The sequence below is a fragment of the Camelus bactrianus genome, chromosome 11 (assembly GCF_048773025.1).
Source record: "Camelus bactrianus isolate YW-2024 breed Bactrian camel chromosome 11, ASM4877302v1, whole genome shotgun sequence".
Lineage (NCBI taxonomy): Eukaryota > Metazoa > Chordata > Mammalia > Artiodactyla > Camelidae > Camelus > Camelus bactrianus.
This window is the reverse complement of record NC_133549.1, coordinates 40160555-40180400: the sequence shown is the minus strand read 5'-3', so window position 1 is coordinate 40180400 and position 19846 is coordinate 40160555. Positions and strand designations below refer to the sequence as shown.

General features: G+C 47.8%; 1 protein-coding gene across 9 annotated transcripts in view; it reads left to right on the top strand.

The window, feature by feature from the left end:
- GBF1 (golgi brefeldin A resistant guanine nucleotide exchange factor 1) overlaps positions 1-18880 on the top strand; it is a 108375-nt gene extending 89495 nt beyond the window's left edge. For 2 of the 9 annotated variants that reach the window (XM_074373715.1, XM_045507566.2), the window contains 30 exons: positions 271-436; positions 1037-1248; positions 1590-1688; positions 2291-2485; positions 2698-2887; positions 3481-3621; positions 3937-4025; positions 4944-5146; positions 5623-5746; positions 6055-6180; positions 6449-6531; positions 7206-7442; positions 7706-7799; positions 8167-8343; positions 8675-8739; positions 8825-8948; positions 9147-9218; positions 9376-9470; positions 9728-9881; positions 13185-13410; positions 13928-14088; positions 14220-14466; positions 14590-14783; positions 15848-15998; positions 16099-16229; positions 16431-16532; positions 16815-16928; positions 17076-17256; positions 17402-17530; positions 18020-18880. In XM_074373715.1, the coding sequence (XP_074229816.1) occupies positions 271-436; positions 1037-1248; positions 1590-1688; positions 2291-2485; positions 2698-2887; positions 3481-3621; positions 3937-4025; positions 4944-5146; positions 5623-5746; positions 6055-6180; positions 6449-6531; positions 7206-7442; positions 7706-7799; positions 8167-8343; positions 8675-8739; positions 8825-8948; positions 9147-9218; positions 9376-9470; positions 9728-9881; positions 13185-13410; positions 13928-14088; positions 14220-14466; positions 14590-14783; positions 15848-15998; positions 16099-16229; positions 16431-16532; positions 16815-16928; positions 17076-17256; positions 17402-17530; positions 18020-18300 (4563 nt within the window). In that variant the 3' untranslated portion in view covers positions 18301-18880. Of the gene's footprint in view, positions 1-267; positions 437-1036; positions 1249-1589; positions 1689-2290; positions 2486-2697; positions 2888-3480; positions 3622-3936; positions 4026-4943; positions 5147-5622; positions 5747-6054; positions 6181-6448; positions 6532-7205; positions 7443-7705; positions 7800-8166; positions 8344-8674; positions 8740-8824; positions 8949-9146; positions 9219-9375; positions 9471-9727; positions 9882-13184; positions 13411-13927; positions 14089-14219; positions 14467-14589; positions 14796-15847; positions 15999-16098; positions 16230-16430; positions 16533-16814; positions 16929-17075; positions 17257-17401; positions 17531-18019 lie in introns of all 9 variants that reach the window. The other 7 variants (XM_074373713.1, XM_074373709.1, XM_074373714.1 and 4 more) reach the window with 4 other exon arrangements.
- The last annotated feature ends 966 nt before the right edge of the window (positions 18881-19846 follow it).

Below are 19846 nucleotides of genomic sequence, written 5' to 3'. Positions count from 1 at the left end.
GGTAATGATCTAAATTCCAAGCACCTGAGGGCCTCTGTTGCCTCTGGGCTTCTAATAACTGTAGGTCAATGATGCCTCAGGTGTTGTTTTCTGAGTCCTTCATCATACTTCTGCCCTGAGCCATCTTGCATAGATTCATAGCCCACTGAGCTTGCCCTGCACCTGCGGTCCATTAGAGACACTTGGAGGATGGATATTTCAGGGAAGTATGTTCCAAGTTGCTCTTGCTTCATCCCTTTTCATATATCGCCCTCCTACCGCTCATAGCAGGAAGGGGCCCATGTGGAAAAGGCCCAATCAGTATCCGTGGAATCCATCCCTGAAGTATTAGAGGAGTGCACATCCCCGGCTGATCACTCTGACTCTGCCTCTGTCCATGATATGGATTACGTCAATCCCCGGGGCGTGCGCTTTACACAGTCCTCTCAGAAAGAAGGTGCGTACTCTCAGGCAGGCTTGCCTGTTCACCTTCCCCCATCCTATCCACTAAGCTGCCTGAGCCTAGACCATCTTAGACCCACAATGTCTGCTGGTTCAAGACCTAGGCCATTTTCTAGTCAGGAAATGGAATCAAGCCAGAGGACTATAGGATAGAACCTTTCCCTAACTTACAGAGAAGGAGTTAGATGGACAATAGGAAGTGAGAGGGAAGAATAGAAAGCTTGGGACTTTTAACAGAAAAGTGGGATTAGTAATTTTGATTGCCTATAATAAGTGAGACAAAGTGGGAGGGCATAGCTCAAGTGGTAGAGCTCATGCTTAGCATGCACGAGGTCCTGGGTTCAATCCCCAGTTCCTCCTCTAAAAATAAACCTAATTACCTCCCCCTGCAAAAAAATATATATATGTAAAAAATAATAATAAATTTTTTTAGAAAGTGAGACAAGTCTCCCTACTTCCCCAGAAAAAAACTTTTTTTTTTTTTCTGAAGAGAATCACTTACCTGAAATCCCTGTATAATGGAGGGCTGGCTACGCCAAGCAGTCAAGCCAGTTAGCAGTCTTAGCAGTCCCACTTCCTTCCTGGCCTTTCCCAGGCACAGCTTTGGTCCCCTATGGTCTTCCCTGCATCCGTGAGCTCTTCCGCTTCCTCATCTCCCTCACCAACCCACATGACCGCCACAACTCAGAGGTTATGATCCACATGGGACTGCATTTGCTGACAGTGGCTCTTGAGTCAGCCCCTGTAGCCCAGTGCCAAACCCTCTTGGGCCTCATCAAGGATGAGATGTGCCGCCACTTATTCCAGGTAAGACTGGATTTCTAGAAGGGGTCCCAGCTCCTGGCTTTTTTTCAGAGTCTCTTAAGGGTCATGGGAGCACAGGGAGGTTTGGCTGATTTGTGCAAAGAGTATAAAACCCAGGAAAGAACCTTCCTCCCCTGTTGATCAGTAGTCATAGTCAGCAGGACTCCAGTAGTTCCCCAGGGACTCTGGCAGCCAAAGGGAAACATAGAAATGGCTAGATATAGAGTTCCCTCAAAGCACAGGACCTTAGTAGCAACTCCCCACAGTTTGCTCTGCTGCCTTTCTCTTGGTTGGGCCATAGTCAGATTCAGAAACCTAATGGTCCATCCTACTGTGATCTCCAGCTACTCAGCGTAGAGCGACTGAACCTTTATGCTGCTTCCTTGCGGGTATGCTTCCTACTGTTTGAGAGCATGAGGGAGCACCTCAAGTTCCAACTGGAGGTGAGTTTCTTGAACCTGAAAGAAAAAAAATAGGAAGATGCATGACACCTTCATTAGAGTCAGCTCTGTCATGCTGCAGGGGTGGGATTTAGCAGCTTCTTAGGAGAGTGCTTTTAGCCTCCATAGTTTGGTTCATTGGCTGTCCTCTTTAGTGGAGAAATTACAAGGAGCCCAGGGAAAACTGGCTGGCTATAAAATGGGAGAACCCAAATATGAGGACTGGCAGGTAACCTCACCATGAATGCGTACAGCTCTCCTGCCTGCAGTTCTTTTGCAATACAAGCAGGCAAGTCAAACTAGCTTTGCTACTAAATTGCAAAAGTGAACTCTGAATAGGACCAGATCAGGCAAACATAGTGAGCACGAAAAGGGCAATAGGCTTCTTGTTTTCAGTCAAACATGAGGTAGAGACCCAGGCCTCCTCCAACATGAAGACCAAAGAGGAAGATGTATTTAGGGGATGGAATACCTTTATGTGTCTCTTAATACATGCCTCTTGGCTAGGTGTCTGCTTCCTGTTTAATGTTTTTCCTGTCCAATTTGTCTCTTCCTATCTTGAACCCTTTCCACCCCCAAAATGGCAATTACTGGATTATTGTCAGATGTACATCAAAAAGCTCATGGAGATCATCACTGTGGAGAACCCCAAGATGCCTTATGAGATGAAGGAGATGGCACTGGAGGCCATTGTGCAGCTCTGGCACATCCCCAGCTTTGTCACTGAGCTCTATATCAACTATGATTGTGACTACTACTGTTCCAACCTCTTTGAAGATCTCACCAAACTGCTGTCCAAGGTGCTGAGTATTATTACTGGCCTCCAGAAAGAAGGCTGTATTAAGAAAGTCTCTCTGGTGGTAATGAGGATGCTACATACAGAGAGGGAAATACTTTAGAGTTGGGGAATAAGCAGAAGGGCATCCTAAGGCAATGTAAAAGTTATAGGCAATTTTAGGATTTTTGGAGAAGTATTCTAACCTCACGTTTACTGTATCTGTTTACTTTCCAGAATGCCTTCCCTGTGTCTGGTCAGCTCTATACAACACACCTGCTGTCTCTTGATGCCCTGTTGACAGTGATTGACAGCACTGAGGCCCACTGCCAGGCCAAAGTTCTCAACAACCTTACCCAGCAAGAGAAGAAAGAGGCAGCCAGACCTGGCTATGAAGCAATAGATGGCACTCGAGAAGCCAATGATAGTGAGAGGCATTTCTTTCTTTGAGGATCCCAGGGTTCTATGTTTATCCCTTCTCTACTCACTGAATCCTTTCACCTACCCTTATTTCACTTCCTTTGAAGTATTCCTAATTCTGTATTTTTCCGAGGTTTGGTGATTTGAATGATAGGCCAGGCAGGACTCATGGACTTCTCCCTTTCTCCTCTTCCACACTTTAGCTTTTTTTTTTTTTTTAAACATAATTATTATTTCTTTATGGGGAGAAAAGAGAACATAGATTAAAGGATATAGGACTTCTGTCCCTAAAATATCCAGGCCCTACCTTTTCCCACCTCCAATGTCTGCCTCTACTCTAATTAATCTTCTCTAACTTCTCCTTGAGACTGAGGTTGCAGAAGATCAGGGAAAGTGACTGGGTAAGCTCTTTATTAAATTATAGAATCAAATGTTTGACTGGCCTGAGACAGTGCCTACTTATTTGGGCTTGGGTTTGTCCTGTTCAGGGCTGGTGACCTATGTACAAACATGCAGGTCTCCTTGGCCTAAGACTCAATTCTCCTGCAGCTCTGCCTGGCTTCCTTCACCATAAGCCTTCACTTATCTTCTCTCTTACAGCTGAGAGAGCAGCCAGCGATGGGAAATCTGTAGGCATCGCCCCAGACATCACAGGCCTGCATCTGCCAGGTGGAGGGTGGCTGCCAGCAGAACATGGAAAACCAGGATGCAGTGTTCTGGAGGAAGCTGGTGACTCTGGGGGTGGGTACTGGATGTCCATGATCCTAAGCTCCCTCAACTAGAAGGCCTGGTGGAGAACAGAGGGGAAGGGAGCAGGAACACCCTAGGGCAGTACCTGAGTGAAACTTGGCTGTTTACCATGCCTTTAAACCCAGAGACAGGAAAGAAAACATTTGGAGCTCTGGAAGGTAGGACTTGTAGGGAAGTGGAAGACTGATAAGGACAAGAAGTTTTCTGAGGCATCTTCCTTTTTCACTAGAGAGTATATCAGCAACCTTCCAAAAGTCATTATCCTAGTAAAAGAATCTTACTGGTTTTTCCCTCTCTTTCTCCTAGCTGACAAGAAGTTTACCCGGAAACCACCTCGATTTTCCTGTCTCCTGCCAGATCCACGGGAACTGACTGAAATTAAGAACAAAAAGAAGGTATATATAGATATTCCCAGAGCTTAGCCTCTGCCCACCTCTGAGTGTTCTTTGTAGGGTTTCTGCCTCAGAGAATGAGAGAGCGTCTCATTCTGACTAGTCTTTGGGCTTGTTGGGACTTCACCAAACCCCCAGTCTCCTTTGAAGGTCTTCCCTTACTCCTAAGCCATGTAATCAGTCATATTCTATTATGTGCTCCTGGCCCTATCTGAGAGCCAAGTGTTACTGGTGGTGACAAGAGCCCTGGGAACTGGTATCCTGTGGGTCACTGGAGGTTATTGGTCATCTCAAGCCCTGGGGTGACAGTTGGCAATAAAAGGGAATTGACATTTATTCTGGAGCTTTAGTAAAATTCAAATAACTCTGCTTTTCGGTTTTTTAACACAAAGAAAAATCTTCTCTTTAACCCTTTCTTCCTCTTAAGGCCAGCCTAAATGACTGGTTTATGTATGGCCTTGATTGCAGGGCTGTGACTAGACAGTCAAAAAGTTGTTTTCATTACAATTAGTTCATCTTGTCCTTCAAACCCCAGGAACTTAAGAGCTAGGAAACCAAAGAAAGAAGGGGGATACAAACTAAACTGTGAACACATACCAGGGATGGCAATAAAACTGGAGAGAGAAGATAACTTTCTCTAGTCTCTTTCTTCTACTTTTTTTTTTTTTCCAAGTTGGAGGAGTGTGCTATGTATCATCAGCACTCAGAAAAGGAGTGAAAAGGAGCTCCTCAACCAATTCTAGTTAATTATGGAGATCAGGGAAAGCTAGGGGCCAATATGATTCAGCCTTAGTTCTAGAGTGACTTAGAACAATGTCCTAGAAGCTTGTTAGGTGACCAGCTGTGGACAATGATGGAGGTCTGGCCTTGTCTGGTTTAGAGGCAGAGCAGCTTTTGACACATCCTGTATTTCTCCTGCAGCTGCTGATCACTGGCACAGAGCAGTTCAACCAGAAACCAAAGAAGGGGATCCAGTTTCTGCAGGAAAAAGGCCTCCTCACCATCCCAATGAACAACACAGAGGTAGCCCAGTGGCTGCGAGAGAACCCTCGGCTGGACAAGAAAATGATTGGAGAGTTTGTGAGTGACCGCAAAAACATTGACCTGTTGGAGAGCTTTGTGAGGTGAGGAAGCTGCAAGAAATGTGGGACATAGTTGATGGTCAGTCTGGGGGCACAGACTCCCTCAAAGCAGTATTAGTTCTAGCTGGTGACCCAGGTCACACATTCTTCCTCTCCACTCTCCTGATTTGTATTTGTTGGATCTGAAAGAGGTCTCCAGCAAGATAGCTTTGGAAACCATTTCATTCTACATAGAGAGCATTGCAAAGGGGTGGAGCAGTGTTCCTGAGTGCAGGGTAGATTCTGGGTTTCAAGGGATGAGGTTTTTGGCAAGAAAATGCTGATGTAAAAAGTACTATGGTTAGGAGTTGTCAAATTCTGATTCTGTGTTAGAGATGACCAGGCGATAGCTCCCTTTGCTAGAGACCTCAGCCTCCTCTTGCAGTAGGAAAAGCTTAGAGGGACTGTGGCTCAAGAGAGTGCCCACAATTTGCACCTTACATATTTTAAGCCTTTCATCCTTCTTTCTATCCCTGTAGCACCTTCAGCTTTCAGGGTCTGCGGCTGGACGAAGCTCTCCGTCTCTACTTGGAAGCCTTCCGCTTGCCTGGGGAAGCACCAGTCATCCAGAGGTTGCTAGAGGCATTCACAGAACATTGGAGGGTGAGTTTGAGTGGCAGGGGCTGAGCCTAGCATCCCAAGTTAATTTGACTAAGGGTTTCCAATGGCTCCAACCCAGTACCAGTTGGAGCAACCAACTGAAGGACCCAGTTACTATCTCCTGAGAAGGCTGAGAGCAACATCAATGAGCTTTCCAGGGAGGGGCCAGGTTTCTTTAAGGAGTTGGCAAGAGGTGGGCTGCTTTCTGGCTGGTACCTTCCCTTCGTACCAGCATTGACCAGTCAGTTGGTAGTAAGGGTTTGATTGGCCAGAGAAGGACATTGACATAGGTGGGGTCTTTGCTTTTTCAGAATTGTAATGGCTCCCCATTTGCCAATAGTGATGCCTGCTTTGCCCTGGCCTATGCTGTCATCATGCTTAATACTGACCAGCACAACCACAACGTTCGGAAACAGAATGCACCTATGACCCTGGAGGTAAGCGTGGATCTCAGCCAAGGCAGAGAAGATCCAGCACAGCTTTGGAGGCAGCAGGAAAGACATGGGATTTCCAGAGGGCACAATAGGCAAGGTTCTGTCCAAGGGAGTCAGAGAGGGCTGGCCAATCCAGAATAGGAACTCGGGTAGGGAGATGGATTCTTCCACTTACTGTTTCCTAAGTCCTGTTTACCACAGACCCAGGAGTTCCTTGGGTGGGGCTTCAGCATTGACACATGGGGTAAAAAGTTTACTGCCCTATTTCTAGGAGTTTCGAAAAAACCTAAAAGGTGTGAATGGAGGCAAGGACTTTGAGCAAGACATCCTAGAGGACATGTACCATGCCATCAAGTGAGTATGTGGGGAGAATGGTGTAGCATCTCTGTTAAGGGTAAGCACTCTGCTTCCTTTTCCAGATTTGAGAGTCACATCAGACTGCAATGACTCATGCCCTGGATTTAGCCTCACAATTTAGCTGGGCAGCACCCTCTCCCTCAACTCATTTATTCCTTAAAGAATCCTGAACAGTACTGGAATTCTAGTACTCTGAGCTAGGATCCAAACTGCCTCTACTAAGGGGAGTGTCATGGCCCCATTTTCCGAACCCAGAGCAGTGGGTTTTCCTGTCTAGCTTACAAGATGCATTCTGGTTAAAAAACAAAAACAAAAACAAACCAGGATGGGTGCTGGAGGGTGAGGGGTTTGGGTCAGAGGTCAAATATAGGACATTTAGGTTTTTACTGTAAATCAGAAAAGATAGAATTATTCATCCTTTTATACCCAGAAAGAATATGAGATTCTACTACAGAACCAAAGGCCCATTTAGAGATAGAGCTTGGAGATTATGGGATACTTCCTTTGTTTCTCCCTCATACCACTGGTCAGGGGGAAGCAGACCACTGAGCTGCAGTTTTTATGGCCTTTTATTGATGGAAAGTGCCAGTAATGGGCAAAGCCCCTTGTCCTAGCTTGTAACCAGCCAGGTTCACAGCAGTGCACCTATTCCTTCCATTACCTCCTGACAGGAATGAGGAAATTGTGATGCCTGAGGAGCAAACAGGCTTGGTTCGGGAGAATTATGTATGGAATGTGCTGCTTCATCGAGGTGCCACCCCAGAGGGCATATTCCTGCGTGTGCCTTCTGGCAGCTATGATCTTGATCTCTTCACCATGACTTGGGGCCCCACTATTGCTGCTCTCTCTTATGTCTTTGACAAAAGCCTTGAGGAGACAATCATCCAGAAAGCCATCTCAGGCTTCAGGTAGCTGGGGTTTGACTTTGGTCTTGATCTCCTCCCTCACCTCTCTGAGTTTCCTCCATGCCTCTCTGACCTCTACTCTTGTTTTCCTTAGAATGGGGTTCCTTCTGAGTTTTTAGAGGGAGGCTGAAGTTTGGCAAAGCTCAGTGTTACACAGACCCAAGAGTAAAAGATTTCTTCCTGGGACTGATTAGGGAAGAATCCCTCAAGGACTTGGAAGGGCTGCCTGGCTTTCCAGTGACTGTTTCTGGTGTGTGACATTGCAGGAAGTGCGCCATGATCTCCGCCCACTATGGCCTCAGTGATGTGTTTGACAATCTCATCATCTCTCTATGCAAATTCACAGCTCTCAGCAGTGAGGTGAGCAGGGACAGGAACTGTGTACTTCGACTTCCAAGGGAGGACCTCTCTTTTAGATCTGCCCTTATCTGTGAAATTGGTTTCCCTCAGCGTATTCTCTCAATCCCCCTCGACTGCAGTAGAGCTTCGGCCATTTCTGTTTGACATACCGTAGCATGAGAAGAGTGTCACCTCATATAATGGGGATGAGAGAGGAGATGAAATAATGGGGAAGGCCTTAACCAGGTTAGCCCTTCCCACCAGTATTATGGGGGAGTAAAGCAGAACTTAGCAGAAGGACCCTTGGGGAACCAGAGTTAGAGGCCTAAGAGAATCACCTTTCAAGACATTTGCCAGCCCCTAAGCATCTTCTCATCTTCTTTTCCAGTCTGTTGAGAACCTGCCCAGTGTGTTTGGAAGCAATCCTAAAGCCCACATTGCAGCCAGGACAGTATTCCATTTGGCCCATCATCATGGTGACATCCTGAGGGAGGGCTGGAAGAATATCATGGAGGCCATGCTGCAGCTCTTCCGAGCCCAGCTGCTACCCAAGGCTATGGTGGAGGTAATTCTTGGTAGGAGACTAATCAGTAACAATAAGGCAAGCACTCCACGGTTATGTACTGTCTGTATATAGAACTGGTTGAGAATAGCACTGGGCCTGATGCCTGCTGAAACTTATCGGCAACACCTCAAATGTAAAACCACAGATCTTTGGCGGTGGGGCTAGCTGTAAAGGAAGGCTGGTAGAAGTCATTGCCAGTCACCAGTTGGAAGGGGCCCAGTCAATAATGTAGGGCAGAGAGCAACAGAAAGAAAGCCAGAGAACTTAGCATAGAGGAGCAGGAAATGCAGAGGGCATGTAGAAAGAAATTATTCTTGACTTGGTTTTCCAGGTAGAAGATTTTGTGGATCCCAACGGCAAGATATCTCTACAGCGGGAGGAGACACCATCGAACCGGTGAGTGCAAATCAGAGGCTGGAGATGTTGGGGAGGGAGGATCAGAACTCTGGAGCTCACTAGGGCTTGTACTTTCTTTGTATAGAGGAGAGTCAACAGTGCTGAGCTTCGTAAGCTGGCTGACACTAAGTGGTACTGAGCAGTCTAGTGTGCGGGGCCCATCCACTGAGAACCAAGAGGCCAAGCGAATGGCCTTGGACTGTATCAAGGTAATTGCCCCTGTCTACCCCTGGTTAAACAAGCCTAGACCCCCTCTACTAGGCAGGTGCTGTCCTATGAACTGAAGAATAGAATCATCCAGAGTTTGTGACCAGTGCTGACTCCTGCCCTCTCTCCCCAGCTCTTGGGAACATTCTCTTCCCTCTAGTCCTTATCAGTAACCCCTCTCTCTCTTGTGGCCCCTCTAGCAATGTGACCCAGAAAAGATGATCACAGAAAGCAAGTTCCTCCAGCTGGAGTCACTGCAGGAGCTCATGAAGGTACAGAATGAAGAGGAAAGAGGGATGAAAGGGCTGGCTGGGTCCAGGAGAGGAGACCTCCTCATACAGGAGTGGCATGTGCCTCAAATTCTGTCTGGGCTGGGCCAGTGGCTGGCTTCTCCTCCGTGCCTACTTTCCTGCTATTATTCTTCTCCAGGCTCTGGTCTCAGTGACACCAGATGAAGAGACATATGATGAGGAGGATGCTGCTTTCTGCCTGGAGATGCTGCTGAGGATTGTGCTGGAGAACAGGTAGAAGGCAGTCCTTAGGCAGGCTTCATACTGAGCTTGTGCCAAAGGGATGGAAGCATGGACTAATCTTGTAGAGTGGGCTCTAGGGACAAGAAGCACATGAAGCTATAGGCAGTGGAGGAGAAGCTCGCTCATATCTGCATGCTTAGGGTGTGATAACACTGAGCCCTTGAAAGGCCTAGCCTCAGTCAGAAAAGGAGGCTTATTGCCCACTGGCCTCTATAGCTGAGACTATGCTCACCCTTTATGTTCCTCAGGGACCGTGTGGGCTGTGTGTGGCAGACTGTTCGAGACCATCTGTACCACCTGTGTGTCCAGGCACAGGATTTCTGCTTCCTTGTGGAGCGGGCAGTGGTGGGGCTGCTGCGCCTAGCCATTCGGCTACTCCGGAGAGAGGAGATCAGTGGCCAGGTAAGCAGAGTGCAGCCAGGAGGGCAGAAAGGTATGCAAGGGACTCAAGTCACAGTATCAGTTACAGATATGGCCTAAGACAGAGTATATTTAGTGCTCCATAGCATGAGCCCAGTGACCTACCACACATAGGGGCTGGAGGAGTCTAACAGGTAGCATTGGGGGGTGAGTCTGGAATGGCCTCAGGCATGGAGCTGGTACTTAGCAGCTCTGCTCAGTAGGGCTGGATGGCTGCTGCCCTGTGGCAGTTCAGCCCTATACCTGGTTTCCTGGCTTTCATACTTAGGACCCTCCTGAGATCTCTTGGCCCAACTTAGACAACCAGCATAGAAATAATAAGTGAGTTCAACAAGGTTACATGATACAAGATCAGTACACAAAAATTAATCACATTTTTTTATACTAGCAGTGAACATGTGGAAAATGAAACCATTTACAAGCATTCCAAATGAAATCAAATACTTAGATATACACCTAACAAAACATGTATAGGATCTGTATGCTGAAAATTACAAAATGTTAATAAAAGATAGCAAAGAAGACCCATATAAATGAAGAGGCATACCATGTTTGTGGATTGGAAGACTCAACATAGTAAAGATGTCATTCCTCCCCTAATTGATCTACAAGTTTAATGCAGCTCCTATGAAAATCCCAACAAGGTTTTTTGTAGTCATAGACAAGCTTATACTAAAATTTAGATGAAAAAGCACAGACCCTAGAATAGCTAAACATTTTGAGAAAGAAGGAGGTGGGAGGAGTCATTAATCTGATATTAAGGCTTACTATAAAGCTATGGTAATCAATACTGTGTATTTATGGAGGGATAGACACATGTATCAGTGCAACTAGAGAATGCAGAAATAGACCCACACAAAGATGCCTAATTAATTTTTTGACAAATGTGCAAAAACAATTCAATGGAGGAAGGGATAGCCTTTTCAATTGCAGGAGCAATTGGTATCTATAGGGGTCGGGGAAACAAATGAACTTTGACCTAAGCCTTATACCTTACAGAAAAATCAACTCAAAATGAAACATAGATTTAAATGTAAAGTGTAAAACTATGAGACCTTTAGAAAGAAGTATAGGAGGATATCTTCAGGAGCTAGGCAAAGAATTCTTAGACTTGATGCCAAAAATACAATCATCCATAAAAGGAAAAATTGATGAAGTCTAATTTATCAATATTAAAGATTCTACTCTAGGAGAGCCAGTAACGAAAAGGATGTAAAGACAAGGAGCATATGTTTGCAAGTCAACTATCTGAAGAAGACTAATATCTAAAATATAAAAATTCAAAACACAGCAGTAAAAAAACAGACCAGTTAGAAAATGGGCAAAAGATATGAACAGTCATTTCACTGAAGAAGATACACAGATGGCAAAATAAGCACATGAAGATGATTGATGTTCAGCATCATTAACCAACAGGGAAATGCAAATTAAAACCATGATGAGATATCACTACGTACCTCTTCACACCTATCAGAATGGCTAAAGTGGAAAATACTGATAACGCCAAATGTAGACAAGGATGTGGGTCACTCAGACATTGCTGATGGGAATGTAAAATGATAGAGTCAGTCTATTGGCAGTTTCTTATAAAACTAAATGCAATTACCACACAATCCAACAATTGTACTCTTGGGCACTTCATTTCCTAGAGAAATGAAAGCTTACTTTCTTATAAAAACCTATACATGAATGTTCATAGAAGCTTTATTTGTAATAGCCAAAAACCAGAATCAGCCCAGATGATTTCCAGCAGGTGAATAGGTAAACTGTGTTATATACATACCATGGAATACTATTCAGCAATTAAAAGCAACAAACTATTGATACATGCAGCAGCAACTTGGATGAATCTCCAAGGAATTAATGCTAAGTGAAAAAAGCCAGTCCCCAAAGGTTATTTACTATATAATTTCATTTATATAACATTTGTGTGTGTGTTTTTTTTAAGTTGGATTGGTTGGAATTTATTTATTTTTTAATAAATCTTGGTTCTTTATTTACTTATTTATTTAAATGGAAGCAACTGGGGATTGAACCCAGGTCCTTGTGCATGCTAAGCATATGCTCTACCACTGAGCTACACCAACTCCCCCACACACAAGTAACATTTTTGAAATGACAGAGTTTTAGAAGTTGTGGACAGATGGCCAGGGGCTAAGGATGAGGGCAGGAAAGAGGCATGTGTGGTTGTAAAAGGGCAACATGAGGGAACCTGTGGTGTTGGAACTATTCAGTATCTTGGCTAGTGGTGGATATACAAACCTACACAGGTGATGAAATTGTGTAGAACTTAATACACACATGTATACACATACAAGTAAAACTGGGGAAATCTGAATAAGATCAGTGAAATGTATCCATGTCAATATCCTGGTTGTGATACTATACTATAGCTTTGCATAATGTTACCATTGGGGTAAAATGGGTAAAGTGTACAGACGGCCCCCAACTTACAATGGTTTGACTAAGATTTTTTTGAGTTTACCGTGACTTTACAAAAGCAATACTCATTCAGTAGAAACCATACTCAGAATTTTGAATTTTGATCTTTTCCCGGGCTAGTGATACGCAGTACAGTACTCTCTTGTGATGCTGAGCAGTGCAGGAAGCCATAGCTCCCAGTCAGCCACGCCATCACGAGGTGAACAACTGATGCGCTTTCAACTGTTCTGCACCCAGAAAACCATTCTGTTTGCCACTTTCAGTACAGTATTCAATGAATTACCTGACATATTCAACACTTGTATTACAAAATAGATTGCATGTGAATCTATAATTATCTCAATTTAAAAAGTTTAATTTTTTAATTACCTCCCCCTAAAATTTTTTTTAATTTTTAAAAATATAAATAATTAATTGTTAAAAAACTGAAAAAAGGAAAAGACCAATAATATTATGCAAAACTGTAGTATCATAACCAGGATACTGATACAGATACAATTCATTGATCTTATTCAGATTTCCCCAGTTTTACTTGTACTAAACATGTGTATACATGTGTGTAGTAAGTTTTACACAATTTCATCACCTGTGTAGGTTTGTATATCCACCACTAGCCAAGATGCTGAATAGTTCCAACACCATAGGTTCCCTCATGTTGCCCTTTTATAACCACACTTGCGTCTTTCCTACCCCAATCCCTAGCCTGGCCATCTGTCCACAAAGTATGCTAAGTTGGATCTTAGCCAAACTGTCCTCACTGGCCTAAGGAGACTTGTTGGGGAGGAGACTAGACAAGATGCTGTGTGCCCAATTCCCACTTCCTGCTCTCCATCCCCACCCCAGGTACTGCTCTCCCTGCGCATTTTGCTACTAATGAAGCCCAGCGTGCTATCCCGAGTCAGTCACCAGATAGCCTATGGGCTCCATGAACTCCTTAAGACCAACGCAGCCAACATCCACTCAGGTGATGACTGGGCCACCCTCTTCACACTGCTGGAGTGCATTGGTTCTGGCGTAAAGCCTCCAGCTGCCCTGCAGGCCACAGCCAGGGCCGATGCACCTGATGCTGGTAAGCTTTTTCCCAGAGGGACCCACACTGGCAGATAAACAGTTATGGCCCCAGTGGTTGAGACAGGAAGACAAAACACAGGTTATTGCAGCATTCAGCAGATTAAACACCCCTGGCTTCTGCCATCTGCTTCCAGAGCTTCCTGTGCCCACTGGCCTCTCCCCATTACCCAGATTAAACAGCGTAAAGGCAAGTAGGCAAGGGAGAAGGCTATGAAGCCAGGCTTCCTACTGTTCTGAGAACTGTTTTCTCAGAAACTATGTCCTCATTGCCACCTCCTTCCGTGACAGCTGCTACTAGATGCCATCAGGAGCCCAAATTAGCCTGCTGCCGCATTTGGTCAAGAGAGAAGCTCTCCAGGCCATCCTTCAGCCCTCTGGTGACAGGGCTGAAATTAAACCAGACCAAGAGAAAAGAGAGGCCAGGCTTCCACACCTTTCTTCTGAGAGCTGAAATTATCCTTCATCCCAATGTCCACATCTCCACCCTGACTCTGCCCCTCTCCCTACTGGCTCAGGGGCCCAGTCTGACAGTGAGCTCCCAACCTACCATCAAAATGATGTGAGCCTAGACAGAGGGTACACTTCTGACTCAGAGGTCTACACTGACCATGGCAGGCCTGGCAAGATTCACCGATCTGCCACAGATGCTGATGTGGTCAACAGCGGTTGGTTAGTGGTGAGTGAGTGTACGGGCAGCGGGTGGGTCTTTCCTCCTTGGCCTGTGGGAAAGGTCCCTGGTCTTCTGAGAGGGCATCTCAGGGAAGATCGGGGTCAAGCTTGGATTCTTAGTTCCTCTGTACTTCACAGGTGGGGAAGGATGATATCGATAACTCCAAGCCAGGGCCTGGGCCCAGCCGACCAGGCCCTTCACCCCTGGTCAATCAGTACAGCCTAACAGTGGGGCTGGACCTCGGGCCACATGACACCAAGTCCCTGCTCAAGTGCGTAGAGTCACTGTCCTTCATCGTGCGTGACGCTGCCCACATCACACCTGACAACTTTGAGCTCTGTGTCAAGACTCTCCGCATCTTTGTGGAGGCCAGTCTGAATGGCGGTGGGTCACCTGATGAATGGGCAGTTGGGGAGTAGCCATGTGAATTATAGGGGAAAGGGAGGAAAAGGCAGGCCATCTGTGCCCATGGATGTGGAAATGTGACCTGGGTCTGGCCCTGCTCAGGGTGCAAGTCCCAGGAGAAACGTGGCAAGAGTCACAAATATGACAGCAAAGGGAACCGCTTCAAGAAGAAATCCAAGGAAAGCTCAGTGCTTCGGCGACCTCGAACCTCCAGCCAACATGCCACTCGGGGTGGGCATAGTGATGACGATGAGGATGAAGGCGTGCCTGCCAGCTACCATACGGTGTCTTTACAGGTCAGTCAGGACGTAAGTATGGCACCCTTTACTTCCTCTCCTCTCCCTGCACCTGACATTGGGAGTCTGGGTCGGGCCAGGGACAGCCAGGGCTGAGAGGAAGGGCCTGTTTTCCAGCCTAGGTCCTCAGCCAGTACTTCTACAGTACTCCCCTAGGAGCACCTGTGAGTCTTTGCTTAATTTTTAAGTTACAGTTTATTTTTTAAATAAGTGATTCAAATGTACATGGTACAAAGTTCAAAAGGTACAAAAGGGTAAGCAGATCAAAGTAAGTCCCATTCCATTCCTGTCCCCAGCTGCTAAGTTCTGCTCCCTGGAGGCAACCTCTGCCACCAGTTTCTTTTCTATCCTTCCAGAGTTACTCTGTCTATTCAAGGCATATAAAATTTATTTCATGAGCAGACTTTATATCACTAAATAAATGGAGAACTAATTGCCTTAACTAGAATAACCTTAGAAAAATGATGAAAATAAAAAATTATTAAATCTGGCCAGACAGACACTATTGCCCATCAAAGCCTCTGAGCCCGAGGTTTGCTTTCCATTTTTAAAATGAGATTAACAAGATGAGGCTTTATCTGTCATCAGAAGGTGTAAAAGAACGGGGGAGGGTATAGCTCAAGTGGTAGAGTGCATGTTTAACATGCATGAGGTCCTGGGTTCAATCCTCAGTACCTCCTTTAAAAATAAACTCTAATTACCTGCCCCCCAGGAAAAAAAAAGGTATTTTAAAAAAAGGTGTGAAAGAGAATTGAAAAGAAAGCTCCTTTCTCACTGTGTACTTGTGTTCTTAAATCCTTAGTCCACACACCTCCTCAAGTCCCCTCTACTAGGAGTAATACCCAACTTTGGGAAACACTGGCCAGGACTTGGACATCCAGTTCATGAAGTCAAGAAGGGTCAAGAAGGGAGTGAGGAGAGGGGTGAAGTATGGTGTGATCAGTACCAGGGGCTCCGTTGAGGGAGGGACTGTCCACTCAGTCAGGGACAGTGGAGGTGGGCTGGCGGGGAGGAGGTACACCAGACCTAACCCGACTCATGTCCTGCCCCTCCTGTGACCCCAGTTACTAGACCTGATGCACACCCTGCACACAAGGGCAGCCTCTATCTATAGCTCATGGGCGGAGGAGCAGCGCCACCTGGAGACAGAAGGCCGGAAGATCGAAGCGGATTCACGTACCCTCTGGGCCCACTGCTGGTGCCCTTTACTGCAGGGTAAATCTCGGGGGAGCTGGCAGGGCAGGGGCAGAGGTGGAGTTAGAGCTTGGGAAGTATCAGGATGCCTGAAGGATCCCAAGCCTTTTCTTATTCTCAGGCATTGCCTGCCTCTGCTGTGACGCCCGGCGCCAGGTGAGGATGCAGGCACTGACCTATCTGCAGCGAGCACTACTGGTACATGATCTGCAAAAGTTAGATGCCCTGGAATGGGAGTCCTGTTTTAACAAGGTAGGCCTTCCCTCTGTTCTTAAAGTAAAGTGAATCCTAAAGACAAGGAGAGCCAGGCAGCCTGAACAGCCCCTAATGTCAGTCCTCAGCCTGCATCATACCTTCCCTCCTGCTCTGTACCCATCCCACCCCAGCTCAGGGTCACGTGGGCAAGGCTGCCACCTGACCCTGCTAGGGAGATGTTGGCTTCTTATCCATCAGGTGCTGTTTCCTCTACTGACCAAACTCTTGGAGAACATCAGCCCTGCAGATGTGGGCGGGATGGAGGAGACCCGGATGAGGGCTTCCACACTGCTCTCTAAGGTACTGCTCACCACCCTTCACCCACCCACTCTCCCCACACCTGTCTCTTCGCAAACAGGGAAGCCAAGGCTTCTGGTAGGACCTAGAGATGTAATGTAGGTGCTCAGGACCCCCAGCTGTGGAGACTCAGCAGAACCAGGGACCGGGGAGGACTCTGGAATTCAGAGGAGTCTCTGATCCAAGATTCCCACGCAAGATAGGGCAGCCTTGCTTCCCAGCCTTGGAGAGGGGTGCAGAAGGCTCCTACCCTACCCTCGGCTGAAAGGGGCTGGCGGGCCATAGGTCTTCCTGCAGCACCTGTCTCCACTGCTGTCACTCTCTACCTTTGCGGCCCTCTGGCTGACCATCCTGGACTTCATGGACAAGTACATGCACGCAGGCTCTAGTGACTTACTGGTACGTTCTACCTCAGCCCCATTCCCACTGCCTGCTTCCTCTCCCACCTGCTGGGAAGACTTTCTGTTTCCCCCTTGGTGGCTACCTCCTCCTTACCATATCCTCCATGCCCCTTTCCTGTTCTCATGGCCCCACTGCCACCTGCAGTCAGAGGCCATCCCTGAGTCTCTGAAGAACATGCTCCTGGTGATGGACACAGCGGAGATTTTCCACAGTGCGGATGCCCGAGGAGGCAGCCCCTCAGCCCTCTGGGAGATCACCTGGGAGCGCATTGACTGTTTCCTGCCCCACCTACGAGATGAGCTCTTCAAGCAGACTGTCATCCAGGGTAGGGGGCTCTGCCCAACTTCATCAAAAAAGAGTGGAGCTACTAGTCCTCTGTGCCCTGGTGGATGGGAAGTCTTGTGGGTAGCCAGGGCTCCACTTGAAAGCAAGCAGCAAGAGCCACCATCTGGATTCTCTGCCCTCCCCAGACCCTGTGCCCATGGAGCCTCATGTCCCCAAACCTCTGGCTTCAGCCCACCTGACTCCTGCTGCTGGCGACACCAGGACACCTGGCCATCCACCTCCCCCAGAGATGCCCTCTGAGCTGGGGACCTGTGGTAAGTTCCTCTGAGTGAGCCTGCTGGGTGTCAAGCAGGAAGTCGGAGGCCTCAGAGGAGGCCCAGGTAGCTTGGGATTGCTGCCGAGCGTGGGCTGTGAGCCAGGGGAAGGGAAGAACCAGAGGATCCTGTTCACCTGCTCTTCTTAGGGGAAATGGCAGGGCCAGGTCAGCTATGATGAGCTGGATGCTTGAGATTTGCAGGCTTCAGAGGAGAAGGCTGGATCAGAGACTTGGAATGAATGTGCAGAGCTTGCCCTTCAGGGATTTTGGTAAAGTCCAGACCAAAAAGGCTGACTAGAGGTGCAGCAAAAGAGGTAGAGGGTAGAGAGAAGGTAGCTGGACATCAGAATAGAATAGTTTTGAGAGGAGACTCCCAACTAGGTAGACTGGGTCATTTTGCTGACAGGAATGGGGAGGAGCAGAAGTTTGGTAAACCAGCTATGGAACGTGAGGGAGTCTGACTGTAGCCACTTTGCTTTCCCTATAGATTTTGAGAAGCCGGAGAGCCCCCGACCTGCCAACAGCAGCTCCCCTGGATCACCAGCGGCATCCAGCCCCAGCAGGCTGAGCCCTACCCCAGATGGGTCTCCACCCCTGGCTCAGCCCCCACTGATCCTGCAGCCCTTGGCCTCCCCACTGCAGGTGGGCGTGCCACCCATGACTCTGCCCATCATCCTCAACCCCGCTCTCATCGAGGCCACCTCACCAGTGCCCCTCCTGGCCACACCCCGCCCCACAGACCCCATGCCCACCTCTGAGGTCAACTAAGGCAGGCTCCTCAGAGATCAGGACCAGTACTTCCTACCAGGCTGTCCCTGGCTCCCCACTCGGCTGTCCCAGGGGCCACAAACTCTCCAGTCCCAGCCCAGGCTGTTTCACTGCTGCTTGGATGGGGACCTGAAAAAGAACTTTTATAGCCCCTCCTGAGACCCACAGTCCCCACAGTCAGTCTGTGGGACCTTCCTCCTCTGCTCTCCATTCCTGGGGGTCTGACCTGAGAACACACTCAGGTATCACCTGCAGCCTGGCAGCTCTGGGGAGGCATCAGTATGCCAACCCTGCAGTGCCTGCTCTCATGCCCCTCCTGCTCGTGGTCAGGCATCGAGAACCAAGCCAACCACTCTGCACTTTGTTTCCCTCTCCCAGCCCCACTCCCATCAGCCCTGGGCCACCTCCTCTAGTTCTTCCTCTTTTACTCATTAGTTGGTCAGTCTGGAGAGTTGATTGGCACCATGGAGTGTGGGCAGGTGGGGCGGGACAGAGGGACTGCCCATAGGAGCATGTACATATGGAAAAACAGGACAAACAATGGACTTTTTATGATGTAATAAATGTCTTAGTACCAATATCATTGCCTTTACCTCTGGTTTCTTTCTTGAGCTTGTGGGCAGCATGTTACTGGGATACCTAGGGCTTGAACCTTGCACGAACAGAAGTGAAACCGAGCCGACCAACAGTCTGGCCCACATGGCCCCTGGCCACCAGCCAGCCAGACGCCGGGACTTGGTCAGGATTCCTTCACCAATGCTGCTGCCACCGCTGCCCCACTGCTACCACTGCTGCCACCACCACCACCACTATAGCAGTGTGCCCTTGTCACCAGGGATATGCTAGAGGGCAGTTGTCTTCTTCCCTAACTGCTCCAGTGGAGACGCCTGTGACAGCCTAGACTGGTCAAAGGGAAGGTGAGCCAGAGCTGAGTTGTAGTTATTCAGAAGTCTTCCCCCAGATGTGCCTCGTGGTTCAGGAACACAAAGGAGCTCATGGGGCTCAGGGATTAGGGAGCTATCTTGCCCACAGCTGCGATCATGTGTTTCTGGCACAGTGCATTCATTTTGGCCCAGAACTGAAGAGGGAAAATTTTTTCCCACCCCACAGCCTCCATCCACCCTAGTCACTGAAGCATGGTTGGAGAACCCCTCCCCTTCTTTCCCTTTGTTTTGGGGTAAGACAAGTGGGAGTGTGCGTGGGGCAGGCAGTGTGGCCCCTGCAGGGCTGACTGTGGATGCAGAATGCTATTAAGCTTTCCCAAGTGAAGCATCTCCATCATCTTGGCTTCTTCCTCCAGAGTGATCCCATTCCCCTTTGGGGGCCAGGGAGGGCAGAGAGTGGTACCCTGCTGACTACCAGCTAGCCTCCCTCATGGAGAGTTAGGGACACTCACCATCTTCATTGGGCCCAGCTGGCTATGTGATCACTCAGCATCCCAGGCTTCTCTCTGCCCAGCACAACCACGTGGATATTGCCAGGAGTCTGGACGTCCATGTAACTGCCTCCCTCAGGTGTAAAAAGAGTACCTTGGAAATGGAAACAG